This window comes from Balaenoptera acutorostrata, chromosome 16 (genome assembly GCF_949987535.1).
Source record: "Balaenoptera acutorostrata chromosome 16, mBalAcu1.1, whole genome shotgun sequence".
NCBI classification, from domain to species: domain Eukaryota; kingdom Metazoa; phylum Chordata; class Mammalia; order Artiodactyla; family Balaenopteridae; genus Balaenoptera; species Balaenoptera acutorostrata.
The window spans coordinates 73842611-73859345 of record NC_080079.1 but is presented as its reverse complement, the minus strand read 5'-3'; the positions used below and the strand labels follow the sequence as shown (position 1 = coordinate 73859345).

The 16735-nt window shown below is 41.1% G+C and overlaps 1 protein-coding gene across 1 annotated transcript in view; it reads right to left on the bottom strand.

Annotated features, from left to right (window-relative positions):
* Window positions 1-9767: 9767 nt before the first annotated feature.
* Window positions 9768-16735, bottom strand: part of DISC1 (DISC1 scaffold protein) — a 363915-nt gene continuing 356947 nt past the window's right edge. Inside the window, exons 13-14 of the mRNA XM_057530626.1 lie at window positions 14743-14907; window positions 9768-12128 (exon numbers count right to left, since the gene is read on the bottom strand). Of these exons, the coding sequence (XP_057386609.1) occupies window positions 14768-14907 (140 nt within the window). The 3' untranslated portion in view covers window positions 9768-12128; window positions 14743-14767. The remainder of the gene's footprint in view (window positions 12129-14742; window positions 14908-16735) is intronic.

Genomic DNA, 16735 nt, shown 5'->3' with positions numbered 1-16735 from the left:
CTGTCCTGCCCCTAGGTTCATCAGGACCATTTTTTTTTTAACATCTTTATTGGAGTATAATTGCTTTACAATGGTGTGTTCGTTTCTGCTGTATAACAAAGTGAATCAGCTATACGTATACATGCATCCCCATATCTCCTCCCTCTTGCGTCTCCCTCCCACCCTCCCTATCCCACCCTCTAGGTGGTCCCAAAGCACGAGCTGATCTCCCTGTGCTATGCGGCTGCTTCCCACTAGCCATACGACCCAGCAATCCCACTACTGGGCATTTTCATTTTTTTAAAACAGCTTCCAGCAGCGTCTTTGCCCACAGCGTGTATTATCAAGGTCTCTCCGGGTCCCCTCATGTTCCTGTCAAGGAGGACTTGCTCATTGTACTTGTAAAGAAAGGAACTCTGGGCAGACACAAAGCATCAGACACTTCCATCCCGGTGAAGAAAGACTTGGCGCAGGGTTTGTATTTACAGAGGCTCCTGGAGAAGCAGAGTCTCCATTCCCAGCGTCTCCAGCTGTGTGGCTGTTACAGATGTTCTTGTCCTGCTGAGAGCAGGAGCGCCCTCTGAAGGCGAGATAAATGCCAGAGCCCCAGCCAGAGGCCCTTCAAGGTTAGTGAATGAGGAGGGTGCTTTCGAATCACTGAGTTCACCCTGGAGCTCTCAAGTCATCAGGAACTGCCACTTTTTCTTTCCCCTCTAAAGAGGAAATGCAAATAAAGTAGGTAAGAAAAAGACATCTAAATCATCAAAGCCCCAAGGGGGGAAGTATTAGTAAAAGTTAGGAAAATATGTGGTTGAAGTGGGGTGGAGATAAAAAGCATGGCAAATCAAGGGGACAGGTATTGAAATGCATCTTTGGAAGGAGACCAAGAGCTGGGGTATCTCACAGGCGCCTGGAATCTGCATTCCCACATTGCTCTGGGGCTAAGGATGTGAAATGGGTGGGGGTCAGGCAGGGAGAGTGCTCTGGCTCTGGTCATCCAAAGCCAAGGTCAGGTTCGTGTACAAATCTGCACTGGGGAGGATGCTTTAGAAAGACCCTTGGGTGTTGATGAGTATTTACCCCTCAGCTCGGCTGGGCCGAGTAGATTAAATAGAAGTTCTCCAAAGCGCTTTCTATTTCAACCTTTCATGTTCTCCTGAGTGTCTGAGACCACCTCGGGAGTTGGAGCAGGAAGGGGCACACAAAGCCACCAAAGTGAAACACTCCTTTTTATACTAACAACAAGAGACACCTGAATGGCCACGTACATCTCAGGAGTTATTCCTTTTGCGGGGGACACAGTAATCTTGATTGGGTTGCCTTCCCCCTTAGACTGATTCTGTTCACTCCCTACACTAGAAATTTTCCTCATTTTAAAATGCCTGTGTATGTTGCTTTATTTTTAAAGTCCTTCATATATATCGACTTCTTTGCGTTTTTTTTCCCACAACCCTGAATGGCAGGATTTACTATTATCAACTTCATTTTGCAGATGTTCAAACAAAGGATCAAGAAGACAACTGGCAAGTAGGAAAGGACTTCAGTTCAGACCTTTGGTCTTTAAATCCTGGGTTTTTGCAGGACTCTACACATTTTATCTGGAGACAGAAGAGCGTGGGCATAGACCAACGAGAGCAACATCTGAGATCAGTGAAATGCAGCTGCAGAGTCGATGCTGCTCATTTTCATGGTAGAAATTGCCCAACTGTGATTCGCCTGATGTGGCGATTGTGGATATATTCACGACAAGAGGAAACACCATGAAATCAATGAAACCTGGTTGGGAATGCCCCCAGCAGAGGAGGGGCTGTTTGCAGGGCTGGCTGTTATCTTCAATTTGTTCACTAATGCAAGTTTCATTTTAAATGTGGCACTTTTTCTTACCTTTTATTCCAGTATTCTCACTCCTGGGAATTTCTCCTAGGGACATAATTCAAAGGAAAGAAAAAGCTATATGCATGAAGATGTCATTGCAGCTTTATCTATAACAGCAAAATACTGGAGAGATTTAATGCCCAATGACATAGGAATATCTAAGTTATAGCAGATCAGTTTGATAGAATATCATGCAGCAACAAATACAATGATTATAATGATTATATAGCAAAATGGAAAATACTATTATCTTAAACATAAAAAGCAGAATAAAAAACAGACCGGCTATAGTTTGGTGAAAATATGTTTTTGTGTAGACAAAGACAAATGAAGACAAATGAAGATATTGGTTTATACATGAAACTTTCTAAACAATTTCTTTTAAATGCTGTTCCTACAAATAAAATAATATAGGAAACATAAAATAATGAGTAACTGTTGCTTAATACTAACGAACTGCTATTGGGTGTCTGTGTGTGTGTGTTTCTGTGTGTGGGCATAATCTAATTAAATTTATCATGTAGATTTAAAATGAAGAGTCCTGAGAAACAACACACAACATTTTCGTTACTGGCTGGATGATTTTCACTAAGCTTTTAACCTCTGTAGTCATAAATTCATTCATCATAGGAAGAACAATTTTTATAAAAAAGAGTTCAATAAATGTTTCTGGAGCAAATGAATAGACAATGGGAAGAGATCAAATTCCTCTGATGAAACTGAGCTTAGTTTCTAGTAGATGCTTTTCCAACTCTTGAGAAGGGAAAGGTAAAATCAAGAAGTTCTTTTGTGTTACTGTAATAATGAGGAGAGGTAAATATATTTTCTAGACTGTCCTTCACTCTAGTGTCTGTCATAACCTCCTTTCTCTAGTGTGAAAGTGTGTGTGCTAGGTATATTTAAAAGCATACCTATTTGAATAAAACACTGACTGCACAAGTAGCTCCTAATGAACGATGGGGGACAGATGTAATTCCATTCCCCCAGCCCTCACTCTGCCCTCACAACCAACCCGCGGCTCTCTTTGGTCTTGTGTTTGAAGGAATGAGGCTTTGCCCAACTCCCTAAGCCAGGACCAGATCTGAGATTATAGAAGGGACTGAATTTTTGGTACTTTACCACTGGACATCATTGTTCAAGTGTCAAAACAAAATTCATTCCTTGTCTTTAAAATGGTAATATTTATAATATTAATTACTTCCTTTAGATTATTTGATCATAATATGTCACAGTTGTCTTTTTATCACCAATACGTGGCACTCTCCCCAGGGTGGTGCTGGGCACATAGTGGGTGCTGACCAGGCAGTGAATCCTGCAGCAGCATGGCGGGGGGGGACCTGGCCCGGTGTGCCCTGCCCTACCCAAGGGCCCACTCTCAGTCTCCATGATCACGTGCTTTTTTTTTTTTTTTTTAAGTTTTATCCTTTCTTAAGCAAATAAGAATTTGGTGATCACTGTTACTGATGTATTTATCTCTTTACTGGATTAACAGTTGTGAAATAGTAGTCCCATTTCCCACCCACTCTTTTTTTTATTTATTTTTTATACAGCAGGTTCTTATTAGTTATCTATTTTATACATATAAGTGTATATATGTCAATCCCAATCTCCCAATTCATCCCACCACCACCCCCCGCCCCATGCACTTCCCCCCCATTGCTGTCCATATGTTTGTTCTCTACATTGGTGTCTCTATTTCTGCCTTGCAAACCAGTTCATCTGTACCATTTTTCTAGGTTCCACATATATGTGTTAATATATGGTATTTATTTTTCTCTTTCTGACTTACCTCACTCTGTATGACAGTCTCTAGATCCATACACATCTCTACAAATGACCCAGTTTCGTTCCTTTTTATGGCTGAGTAATATTCCATTGTATATATGTGCCACATCTTCTTTATCCATTCATCTGTCGATGGGCATTTAGGTTGCTTCCATGTCCCGGCTATTGTAAATAGTGCTGCAGTGAACATTGGGGTGCATGTGTCTTTTTGAATTATGGTTTTCTCTGGGTATATGCCCAGTAGTGGGATTGCTAGGCCATATGGTAGTTCTATTTTTAATTTTCTAAGGAACCTCCATACTGTTCTCCATAGTGGCTGTATCAATTTACATTCCCACCAACAGTGCAAGAGGGCTCTGTTTTCTCCACACCCTCTCCAGCATTTGTTCTTTGTAGATTTTCTGCTGATGCCCATCTAACTGGTGTGAGGTGATACCTCATTTTAGTTTTGATTTGCATTTCTCTAATAATCAGTGATGTTGAGCAGCTTTTAATGTGCCTCTTGACCATCTGTATGTCTTCTTTGGAGAGATGTCTATTTAGGTCTTCTGCCCGTTTTTTGATTGGGTTATTTGTTTTTTTAATATTGAGCTGCATGAGCTGTTTATATATTTTGGAGATTAATCCTTTGTCCGTTGATTTGTTTGCAAATATTTTCTCCTATTCTGAGGGTTATCTTTTCATTTTGTTTATAGTTTCCTTTGCTGTGCAAAAGCTTTTAAGTTTCATTAGGTCCCATTTGTTTATTTTTGTTTTTATTTCCATTACTCTAGGTGGTGGGTCAAAAATGATCTTGCTGTGATTTATGTCAAAATGTGTTCTTCCTATGTTTTCCTCTAAGAGTTTTATACTGTCCAGTCTTACATTTATGTATTTAATCCATTTTGAGTTTATTTTTGTGTATGGTGTTAGGGAGTGTTCTAATTTGATTCTTTTACATGTAGCTGTCCAGTTTTCCCAGCACCACTTATTGAAGAGACTGTCTTTTCTCCATTGTGAATCCTTGCCTCCTTTGTCATAGGTGTGTGGGTTTATCTTTGGTGTTTTCTATTCTGTTCCATTTATCTATATTTCTGTTTTTGTGCCAGTACCATATTGTCTTGATTACTGTAGCTTTGTAGTATAATCTGAAGTCAGGGAGTCTGATTCCTCCAGCTAGGTTTTTTTCCCTCAAGACTGCTTTGGCTATTCGAGGTCCTTTGTGTCTCCATACAAACTTTAAGATTTTTTGTTCTAATTCTGTAAAAAATGCCACTGGTAATTTGATAGGGATTGCATTGAATCTGTAGATTGCTTTGGGTAGCATAGTCATTTTCACAATATTGATTGTTCCAATCCAAGAATATGATGTATCTCTCCATCTGTTTGTGTCATCTTTGATTTCTTTCTTCAGTGTCTTATACTTTTCTGAGTACAGGTCTTTTACCTCCTGAGGTAGGTTTATTCCTAGGTATTTTATTCTTTTTGTTGCAGTGATGAATGGGATTGTTTCCTTAATTTCTCTTTCTGATCTTTTCTTTTGTTGTTAGTGTATAGGAATGCAAGAGATTTCTGTGCATTAATTTTGTATCCTACAACTTTACCAAATTCATTGATTAGCTCTAGTTGTTTTCTGGTGGCATCTTTAGGATTCTCTATGTATAGTATCATGTCATATGCAAACAGTGACAGTTTTACTTCTCCTTTTCCAAATTGTATTCCTTTTATTTCTTTTTCTTCTCTGATTGCCATGGCTAAAACTTCTAAAACTATGTTGAATAATAGTGGTGAGAGTGGACATCCTTGTCTTGTTCCTGATCTTAGAGGAAATGCTTTCAGTTTTTCACCATTGAGAATGATGTTTGCTGTGGGTTTGTCATATATGGCCTTTATTATGTTGAGGTAGGTTCCCTTTATTCCCACTTTCTGGAGAGTTTTTATCATAAATGGGTGTTGAATTTTGTCAAAAGATTTTTCTGCATCTATTGAGATGATCATATGGTTTTTATTCTTTAATTTGTTAATATGGTGTATCACATTGATTGATTTGCATATATTGAAGAATTTTTGCATCTCTGGGATAAATCCCACTTGATCATGGTGTATGATCCTTTTAATGTGTTGTTGGATTCTGTTTGCTAGTAGTTTGTTGAGGATTTTTGCATCTATATTCATCAGTGATATTGTTCTGTAATTTCCTTTTTTTGTACTATCTCTGTCTGGTTTTGATATCAGGATGATAGTGGCCTCGTAGAATGAGTTCGGTAGTGTTCCTTCCTCTGCAGTTTTTTGGAAGAGATTGAGAAGGATGGGTGTTAGCTCTTCTCTAAATGTTTGATAGAATTCACCTGTGAAGCCATCTGGTCCTGGACTTTTGTTTCTTGGAAGATTTTTAATCACAGCTTCAATTTCATTACTTGTGATTGGTCTGTTCATATTTTCTATTTCTTCCTGGTTCAGCCTTGGAAGGTTATACCTTTCTAAGAATTTGTCCATTTCTTCCAGGTTGTCCATTTTATTGGCAAAGAGTTGCTTGTAGTAGTCTCTTAGAATGCTTTGTATTTCTGCAGTGTCTGCTGTAACTTCTCCTTTTTCATTTCTAATTTTATTGATTTGAGTCCTCTCCCTCTTTTTCTTGATGAGCCTGGCTAAAGGTTTATCAATTTTGTTTATCTTCTCAAAGAACCAACTTTTAGTTTTATTGATCTTTGCTATTGTTTTCTTTGTTTCTATTTCATTTATTTCTGCTCTGATCTTTATGATATCTTTCCTTCTACTAACTTTGGGTTTTGTTTGTTCCTCTTTCTCTAGTTCCTTTAGGTGTAGGTTAGATTGTTTATTTGAAATTTTTCTTGTTTCTTGAGGTAGGATTGTATTGCTCTAAACTTCCCTCTGAGAACTGCTTTTGCTGCATCCCATAGGTTTTGGATCATAGTGTTTTTGTTGTCATTTGTCTCTAGGTATTTTTTGATTTCCTCAGTGATCTCTTGGTTATTTAGTAACGTATTATTTAGCCTCCATGTGTTTGTGTTTTTTATGTTTTTTTCCCTGTAATTTATTTCTAATCTCATAACGTTGTGCTCAGAAAAGATGCTTGATATGATTTCAATTTTCTTAAATTTACCAAGGCTTGATTTGTGACCCAAGATGTGATCTATCCTGGAGAATGTTCCATGTGCACTTGAGAAGAAAGTGTAATCTGCTGTTTTTGGATGGAATGTCTTATAAATATCAATTAAATGTATCTACTCTGTTGTGTCATTTAAAGCTTGTGTTTCCTTATTAATTTTCTGTCTGGATGATCTGTCCATTGATGTAAGTGAGGTGTTAAAGTCGCCCACTATTATTGTGTTACTGTCAATTCCCTCTTTTATAGCTGTTAGCATTTGCATTATGTATTGAGATGCTCTTATGTTGGGTGCATATATATTTATAATTGTTATAGCTTCTTCTTGGATTGATCCCTTGATCATTATGTAGTGTCCTTCCTTGTCTCTTGTAACATTCTTTATTTTAAAGTCTATTTTACCTGATATGAGTATAGCTACTCCACCTTTCTTTTGATTTCCATTTGCATGGAATATCTTTTTCCATCCCCTCACTTTCAGTCTGTATGTGTCCCTAGGACTGAAGTGGGTCTCTTGTAGACAGCATATATATGGGTCTTGTTTTTGTATCCATTCAGCAAGCCTGTGTCTTTTGGTTGGAACATTTAATCCATTCACGTTTAAGGTAATTATTGATATGTATGTTCCTATTATCATTTTCTTAATTGTTTTGGGTTTGTTTTTGTAGGTCCTTTTCTTCTCTTGTGTTTCCCACTTAGAGAAGTTCCTTTAGCATTTGTTGTAGAGCTGGTTTGGTGGTGCTGAATTCTCTTAGCTTTTGCTTGTCTGTAAAGCTTTTGATTTCTCCATCGAATCTGAATGAGATCCTTGCTTGGTACAGTAATCTTGGTTGTAGGTTCTTCTCTTTCATCACTTTAAATACATCATGCCACTCCCTTCTGGCTTGTAGAGTGTGTGTTGAGAAATCAGCTGTTAACCTTATGGGAGTTCCCTTGTATGTTATTTATCCTTTTTCCCTTGTTGCTTTCAATGATTTTTCTTTGTCTTTAATTTTTGTCAGTTTGATTACTATGTGTCTCAGTGTGTTTCCCCTTTGGTTTATCCTGCCTGGGACTCTCTGCACTTCCTGGACTTGAGTGGCTATTTCCTTTCCCATGTTAGGGAAGTTTTTGACTATCATCTCTTCAAATATTTTCTCGGGTCCTTTCTCTCTCTCTTCTCCTTCTGGGACCCCTATAATGTGAATGTTGTTGCGTTTAAGGTTATCCCAGAGGTCTCTTAGGCTGTCTTCATTTCTTTTCATTCTTTTTTCTTTATTCTGTTCCACGGCAGTGAATTCCAACATTCTGTCTTCCAGGTCACTTATTCGTTCTTCTGACTCAGTTATTCTGCTATTGTTTCCTTCTAGTGTATTTTTCATTTCAGTTATTGTATTGTTCATATCTGTTTGTTTGTTCTTTAATTCTTCTAGGTGTTTTTTCTTTAATTCTTCTAGGACTTTACTAAACATTTCTTGCATTTTCTCGATCTTTGCCTCCATTCTTTTTCCGAGGTCCTGGATCATCTTCACTATCAGTATTCTGAATTCTTTTTCTGGAAGGTTGCCTATCTCCACTTCATTTCGTTGTTTTTCTGGGGTTTTATCTTATTCCTTCATCTGGTACATAGTCCTCTGCCTTTTCATTTTGTCTGTCTTTATGTGACTGTGTTTTTTGTTCCACAGGCTGCAGAATTGTAGTTCTTCTTCACAGTTTTTTTCTTAAAGAACTTACTTTATTTTTTGAGTAAGTAAACATAAGCACTTGGTACAGATTTTTAAAAGAAGAACAGGATACAGGAAAAGTAAGTCTCCTTCCATCCCCCTTCCCTAAGTCACATGGGCCCCTTTGCAGTGATATTTCTGCAAATGCAAGCAGACATGTGTAGAAAGATCTTTTAGCAACTCCAAAGCATTCCATAGTGTGACTGTACCATGATTTATTTAAAAAGTTTACCATTGATGAAAATTTAGGTTGTTTCCCATTTTTGCTCTTACCAACAATGGTGCTGTTAAAAAATATACTGAGGCACGTTATACGTTTTAAGAGTTTTTTTGAGCAAAAATCCGTCTGAATCAGGCAGTGCCAAACCGGAAGTGGTTGGGAGGCACCACTGACAGGAGCAGGAAAAGCTTTTACAGAGAAAAGGTGGAAGCAAAGAAAGGGGAGTATTGATTGGCTACAGTTCAAAGCCTAATTGTCTGTTTATGATCGGTCATCCTCAGGTTTCAATTTCATAACCTTGAGGCATTTACAGGCTTAGCTGTGGGTTTGCTGCTGTAGGCTCCAGGGCTTTAGAGCCCCCTCGGGCTAATGGCCTCCTTAACTGCTTTAACAGTATAAATGCACATGGCAATTCTCCAAGTGTGTAAGTACATCTGTAGTTCAAGTACCTGGATGAAGAATTGCTAGAAAGGATGAAGCAGAGAATGGATACTGGGAATAGCTAGACATTCGTGACTCAGGATCAGGTAATATTTATGAATTAATTTACAGAGATTTGACAATTTATGATGACTTCCTACCCAAAAGTTTCACGTCTTCCTCTTTATTCTTCTCTTGTGTTCTTCATCTTAAAATTTCCTTCATCTAAGACTTAGACGTTTCTTATTTAAATTTGTTCCTAGTGGTTTTTTCTTTTTTGTTGCTACTGAAATTCGGGTCTTTTCTTATACTTTATCTTCTGATTATTGTTTGGATATGTAAAGCCTATTGATTTTGGTAAGTTGATTGAGTTATTTGTGTAAATAAATTTTGTGTTTGTGTTTTTGTTAATTCTCTTAGGTTGTCTGGCTTACAGAGACATCATCTGTCATTATTAATGTTGTATCTCCTCCTTTCCAGATTGTAACTCTCATTTATTTTTCTTGCCTAACTGAATTAGCCAGTATCTCCAGTAAAATATTTCCACTGGTGTTAGTGGGCACCCTGTCCTGTTCCCCACTTAGTGGTAATGTTATTTTCAATTTCCTCAAAGGGTCTGGAATAGAAAATTCCATCATTTTCTGACTGGTTAATATCTGAAAGTAAACACATACACAACTTCAAAGCATTGATTTATTAGAAACATTTGGTGTGATGTAAGTAACTATACAATGAATCATCCTGTAACAGAAAGATGAGATGAGGAAAGCTGATACATTTTTCTGTCATCCACACTCCAGAAGATAAAAAAAATGTTAAAGGTGCACGATGGCTTGGATAACAGCTTTAGTTTCACATACCAAAAGTAAGTTTCATGAAGTAATAAATTACATGACAAAATTCAAAGATTAGGTAAGGTGAGGGTATTCAAAATAAGAGCACCGAAATCATCTCTCAAGAAGGCATTAAACAATGAGTGCAATGTTGCTTTCTTGAATGTTTTCTGAAAAATACCAATTAGATGGGGGTTTTCAAGAAAATCTGCCTGCCGTCAGGCAGTAAGTGGTTGTTCCTGGCATGGCTTTTGAGGTGGATGGGGAATGAAGGGTTGGTTAGGACAGTGGTGGGTGGTAGGTCTGTTGAAGGTGGTCTGAGCCTAGACTTCATGGCCACAGAGCAGCGGGGCTCACCTGGGGGTGTGGGAAGCCAGGGTTCCCCCAGGCTCGGTTTCTCTGATTCTCCAGTCAGGACTCCCATGGTGACCATGAGCTCTTAAGGGAACAAATAAGCTCCATGGCTCACGGTCCCAGAAAGACATTAAAGGCACTTTAAGAAGAGCACAGTTAAGGGCAGTCTACCTATCTCTAAGGGCTGCTGCTGGTCCCCCGCTCAGCAGCTCTGTGCTGTGGGGAAAGTTCATTGGTCTCCTAAGGCTCAAGTTCATCATGTGCAAACACCTACCCCATAAGGTCGGAATAAGAAGTCAGATGATAATGATTACAAAGGTCTTGGGACAGTCCCAGCGCACACGTGTGAGCCCTTCCGTGCTCCTGGGGTGGGGAAACCAGCCTTACTGCACAGGAAGAAAAGTTTCCAATACAATATCCATCAGAGGTCCCCGACCCCTGGGCAGTGGACCGGGGCTGGTCCACGGTCTGTTAGGAACCGGGCCGCGCAGCAGGAGGGGAGCGGAGGGTGAGCGAGTGAAGCTTCATCCGCCGCTCCCCATCGCTCCCCATCCCTCGCATCACCACCTGAACCATCCCCCCCACCTCCAGGCTGTGGAAAAATCGTCTTCCACGAAACCGGTCCCTGGTGCCAAAAAGGTTGGGGACCACTGATATACATGCTCACCTGATTTGAGGAAGATCATTTTGATGTTGAAATTTCAGGAAGTTGGAAGGAACCGGGAGCGTCACTGACTGAGAACACGCTCGGGCTGGCGGAAGATAAATGGGTGGCATTTGGATGCTAGCATCTCAGCGTGGAGGACCATGTAATCTATCGTTGATTCTCTCGCGTGATGCCACAGTGAAATCAGACCCAAAGGCATCATTTCCCACCTGCACTTGTGCCTGTGGTCTTGACTGTCTCCATAAAAGCTTGGATTTTTATTGCTATTGTTTTGTGGCTTTTAAGTTCAAGCCCTGATCTCTTCTTATGTTGCCCTGATAGAAACTGCCCTATATAATGATTTGGGATACACACTCCTGGGTCTTTTGGGGTCAAAGTGGAAGAAGAGGGGCTTGTCCTGAGAAGGTCATGTGGCCAGAGGAACCACCCTGGCCTTGTACAGGCTTCCTGGTTGCCTCTGACACCAGCACAGACCGCAGATGAGCTGTAGCATCATTCACCTGTCTTGATCCGGCATCTCAACAAGGAGATGGACATGCTGCCCACTGGGGCCACTGGAGAACCCTTATTTGGGGCACACTCAGACAGTCATTAGCTTCCAGAATTTTCAAATACATCATAACCTCACAGAATTATTCATGATGGTGTCTGAGTAATACAACACACTTGGGTTAGTGACTGTTAAGATGCCTTGTGGGGCTTTTTAAAATGACACTTCTCAAAGTAGGGATTCATTAGAGACAACCCTGACTCTTTCCAAGTTTTGCTTCACTGGAATTAATTCAAGGATTCAAGAATTCCATGTGCCATATGACTAGTACGTAATTGTTTTCTAGACATGATAAATCATTCAGGAATTTGCTCCATCATTGCAAAACCAAGCATTCCTGGAACAAACTAATTATACTTATTATTAAAATATGTATAGTATCTATTTTTAAATGCTCGACAGAAAATTGTAGGAAATAACAATCAGAAAATTCACAATGTTGTGCTTTTGCTTTGTTCTCTGGACTGTGGCCACTTGCTGGCTTAAGCAGGGCCATCTCCTGACGGAAGCACAGCACAGCACGGAAGGGTGAGCAAAGCACCAGCTGCCTTCCGGAAATGGCAGCATGACTTCAGGAAATGACAAAGATTGTCTAGTGTCCATGGATCCTGATGAAGGCAGAGGGCATCACTACTCCTGTGAGTATCCAGGAGACAGAAGCACAAAAAGACCAGTCAGTCAATTACACTTACAAACTGCGGCAAGTCATTATCAACTCAACACTGCAAAAGTTTTGAGTTTCGTCTCTAACGCATACATAAGTGATGTAACTCAGCGTTTGGACCACGACGCTCCTGGAGAATGCAGTGCTGCACAGCACTAGACTGATGGAATATTAATAGAATTTAAATTTTAAAAAACCCTATGCTCCATTAAACGTGGGGAGTTCGGGGCTAGACAGAAACAAGAGGGTTTCCTCATTCCAAGCATTACCACAGGCTGATATGCTCACTGCGCCGTGGTCTCCAAGCGGGTGGCGGCATGGCACACTTCCCAAAGGGACTCACGCCAAGGGAGAGCCGTGCGACTGTGGGGCATCTCTCAAGGCTGCCTTCCTCAGGGCACCTTGAGGGGCGCTGCCTGGTGAGCTCAGCCTGTTTTACAGCTGCCTCAGCAGGGAGGGGCCGGCAGTGCCCCACGTTGCTGAGAACAGCACTGATGAACTGAGTACAGCACTGCCTCACTGAGTACAGCACTGATTAACTGAGTACTACACTGATTCACTGAGTACAGCACTGATGAACTGAGTATAGCGCTGCCTCACTGAGTACAGCACTGCCTCACTGAGTACAGCACTGCCTCACTGAGTACAGTACTGATTCACTGAGTACAGCACTGATTAACTGAGTACTACACTGATTCACTGAGTACAGCACTGATGAACTGAGTTCAGCACTGCCTCAATGAGTACAGTACTGATTCACTGAGTACAGCACTGCTGAACTGAGTACAGTACTGATTCACTGAGTACAGCACTGCTGAACTGAGTACAGTACTGATTCACTGAGTACAGCACTGCCTCACTGAGTACAGCACTGCCTCACTGAGTACAGCACTGTTGAACTGAGTACAGTACTGATTCACTGAGTACAGCACTGATTAACTGAGTACTACACTGATTCACTGAGTACAGCACTGATGAACTGAGTTCAGCACTGCCTCAATGAGTACAGTACTGATTCACTGAGTACAGCACTGCTGAACTGAGTACAGTACTGATTCACTGAGTACAGCACTGCTGAACTGAGTACAGTACTGATTCACTGAGTACAGCACTGCCTCACTGAGTACAGCACTGTTGAACTGAGTACAGTACTGATTCACTGAGTACAGCACTGATGAACTGAGTTCAGCACTGCCTCAATGAGTACAGTACTGATTCACTGAGTACAGCACTGCCTCACTGAGTACAGCACTGATTCACTGAGTACAGCACTGCCTCACTGAGTACAGTACTGATTCACTGAGTATAGCACTGCCTCACTGAGTACAGTACTGATTCACTGAGTACAGCAATGCCTCACTGAGTACAGCACTGATGAACTGAGTACAGTACTGATTCACTGAGTACAGCACTGATGAACTAAGTTCAGCACTGATGAACTGAGTACTGCACTGATGAACTGAGTATGGCACTGATAAACTGAGTACTGCACTGATGAACTGAGTACAGTACTGATTCACTGAGTACAGCACTGATGAACTGAGTACTGCACTGCCTGAGTACAGCACTGATAAACTGAGTATGGCACTGCCTCACTGAGTACAGCACTGATGAACTGAGTTCAGCACTGCCTCACTGAGTACAGCACTGATGAACTGAGTACTGCACTGATGAACTGAGTACAGTACTGATTCACTGAGTACAGCACTGATGAACTGAGTTCAGCACTGCCTCACTGAGTACAGCACTGATGAACTGAGTACTGCACTGCCTCACTGAATACTCTTCTGCATTGAAGGTTTCTACATCCATGTCCTGCCTGACACTAAGTGAAACAGGTTCAAGGGAAAATAGGAGAGGATTAAACATTTAAACATGTCTCCTGACCAATTCATGCCCCTCACTCCCTTCCTGCTCTCATTGTGGGTGAATTTCAGAATGTCCTGATGAAACATCAGGGACACATCCTGGAGAGACAGGCAGTGCCAGAACAGGACAACCAGAGGGCTACACGAGATAGTCTGTCTCTTTAAAAAATATATATCTTTTGGAATTTTTCATCTTAATTCTTCCGAGATTATAGAGAATCACAGGGGAAATTAAGGTGAAAAGCTGTTAATTCCAAATTCTGGGGTTAATTAGCTCCCTTATATCATGTGCCTGTAGGAAGGTGTAATGGGTATGATAAGAGAGACATGTATGGTTTCTTTTTTGTAAGTTCTTAAATCAGGAGATATTTTAATTGCATCAGAAAGCAAGATGGTACAGGAAAAGAGACATCTTTCTAGCAGAAATCACCCCAACTTCTGTCGAATGGGGGCTGAAATGGAAAGATTTTTCAAGTCCTGTGCAAGATGCTCCTGTTAATGACACAGTAAAGGTGCCTCGGACTGACATTTACAAGGAAATCGGCAGTTCACTCCCCCTGCCTATTCCAATCTGCAGACCCCCTGATCTCAGCCTCGGGAGAGCGGACCACTCTTCTGCTGGGCGACGTCCGTCTCCGTAATTGTTTCAGGCACATTGGTTATGCAGAGGAGGTGAGAGAGGCCCCGCAGCACCCACGGTGATGACGCAGTCACTCACCCTCCTTCCCCCATCCTGTGACGCCTCAGGCCGGTGCTTCCCGGACACCAGCTGTCCCACAGGAAGCTGCGGCCTCCCTCTCTCCCGCCTCCTTTGCTGGTTGGAGCTGCAGGATCATGGCCTGCAGAGTTTCCTTCACCATCTGGAGCTCCCTCTTGAGACTCTGTGCACACGTTGTTAAGGAACACAGGCGAAGGTGACAGGCGGCCCTCTGCAGCCTCTCAGGGAGCTGGTAAGAGCCACGTGCCTGCTGGAAGCAGATGGGAACTCCCCCTCTAATTGCAGTTTCAAGTTCCTCCAAAGTGTAGGCATTAAATATTAACACCAATGCTACGCTTCTTTTAAGAGCAATTGCAATTTCTACGAGGCCTGAGGTCATTCACTATCTCAAGTAAGGTTTCCAAAAGGAAAAGGAAGAGTCAGCTCTTAGACTGAGACAGATGGCAAACGGGATGCCCCACAGAATATGGTCAGCGTGACTGTATTCCTGCTCAGCCCCAGGCTGGGGAAGGGCAACTGTCACATCCAAATGCTCTGACCGTGGAGACGGCAGAAGGCTGGGAATCAGAGCTCCAGGATTGGGGGCCACCATACAACCAGACTCCGAGCGATGAGTTAACGGTCCCTACTGGTCATCCGCCAGCCTTGTCACCTTGTGCAAATCACTTTGAACCTGTTTTCGCAGGAAACAGTGACTCCTAAACCCTGTTAGGTTCTAATCTGCTGTCACGTGTTATTATACTCCCAGGTGCTTGTAAAATAGCCATTCGGGGCCTTGGAGATTTGATGGAGTGCAGGGAGCTTGCCTTTTCTGGGTTGGTTGGTTGGTTGGTTTTTCTTTAAATGGTTGGGTTTTTAGTTTCATAACCTGTAAAGTTGTTTCTCATGTAAATAGAACAATCATAGAGAACTCAGTGAATAATTATATGGAATAAATAATATGCCCATCATTCTCTTAAAAGATGAGCTCTCTTCTAGGGGTTTAAGCTGGGGAACCTTTAACCAACAGTGATTTTCCTGTCTATCCATTGTCAGGCGCCTCTGTTCTTTCCCTTTTGTACCTGTAGTCAGAACAATCCTAAGATAAATATAGGATGAGTGATGGATTGAATTCTTTTAACTTAATAAGCAAACTAATTTAACTTCATCCAACAGAAACTAAGAGGAAACACAGAAATATGTTGACACCACTTAAATGCTGTTAAATCGTCACAAGAGGTCAGACCACTTAAATATTACTAGATCAGATGTGGAGAAAACAGAAAGCTTTGGGAAAAGTAGTTTGCAGAAATCTTCCCACTCACAGACTGTCCACACCTACTACAATGTGGTTTTATTTAAGTACAATGTCAATGCAATGTCAAGAGAAAGAGATACCTTTAGGTTACGACTATGGAAAGCTTTCTTTTTTCTTTTTTAAATAAGGAACTCCAGAGGATCCTAGGAATTATGCAAATGAACCTCACCTAAAGCAAAAATGCTGAGCCACCTTGACAAGCCTCTGGCGGCTTTTCATCCTCTTGAATCCTCACCAGACTTCATCATTTATGTAATTCACATACACCTACTATGATGATTCACTCCTTGCACTTGAACTTGAGGGGAATGAGGATGGGGTTGAGGAGATGGGCAAGAGGTGGGGCAAGAGAAGAAAGTACCCAATACTTGTTTTTTCTTTTTTCTTTTTTAAAAGACTTCATTTTCCTGCATTTCTCTGAACAGCTCTGTTAATCTTTAGTGAAAACACATATGACTTTATACAAGCAAGAGCATAAGTGGTCCCAGACCGAACACCAAGCTGCAAATTAATCACAAAGTTACGCTACATTTATAAAGAATAAGCATAGAACTTAAGCAGTTTATGAATCTTGACAAACTCCCGAGACTTCATTACCTTTGATCTGCAGCCTGGGACTACAGGTCCCGCTTTGTAATATGTTGAATGACGACCAAGGTTTTTCGAGAGAGAAACTGAACCAGACTGAACTGCTTC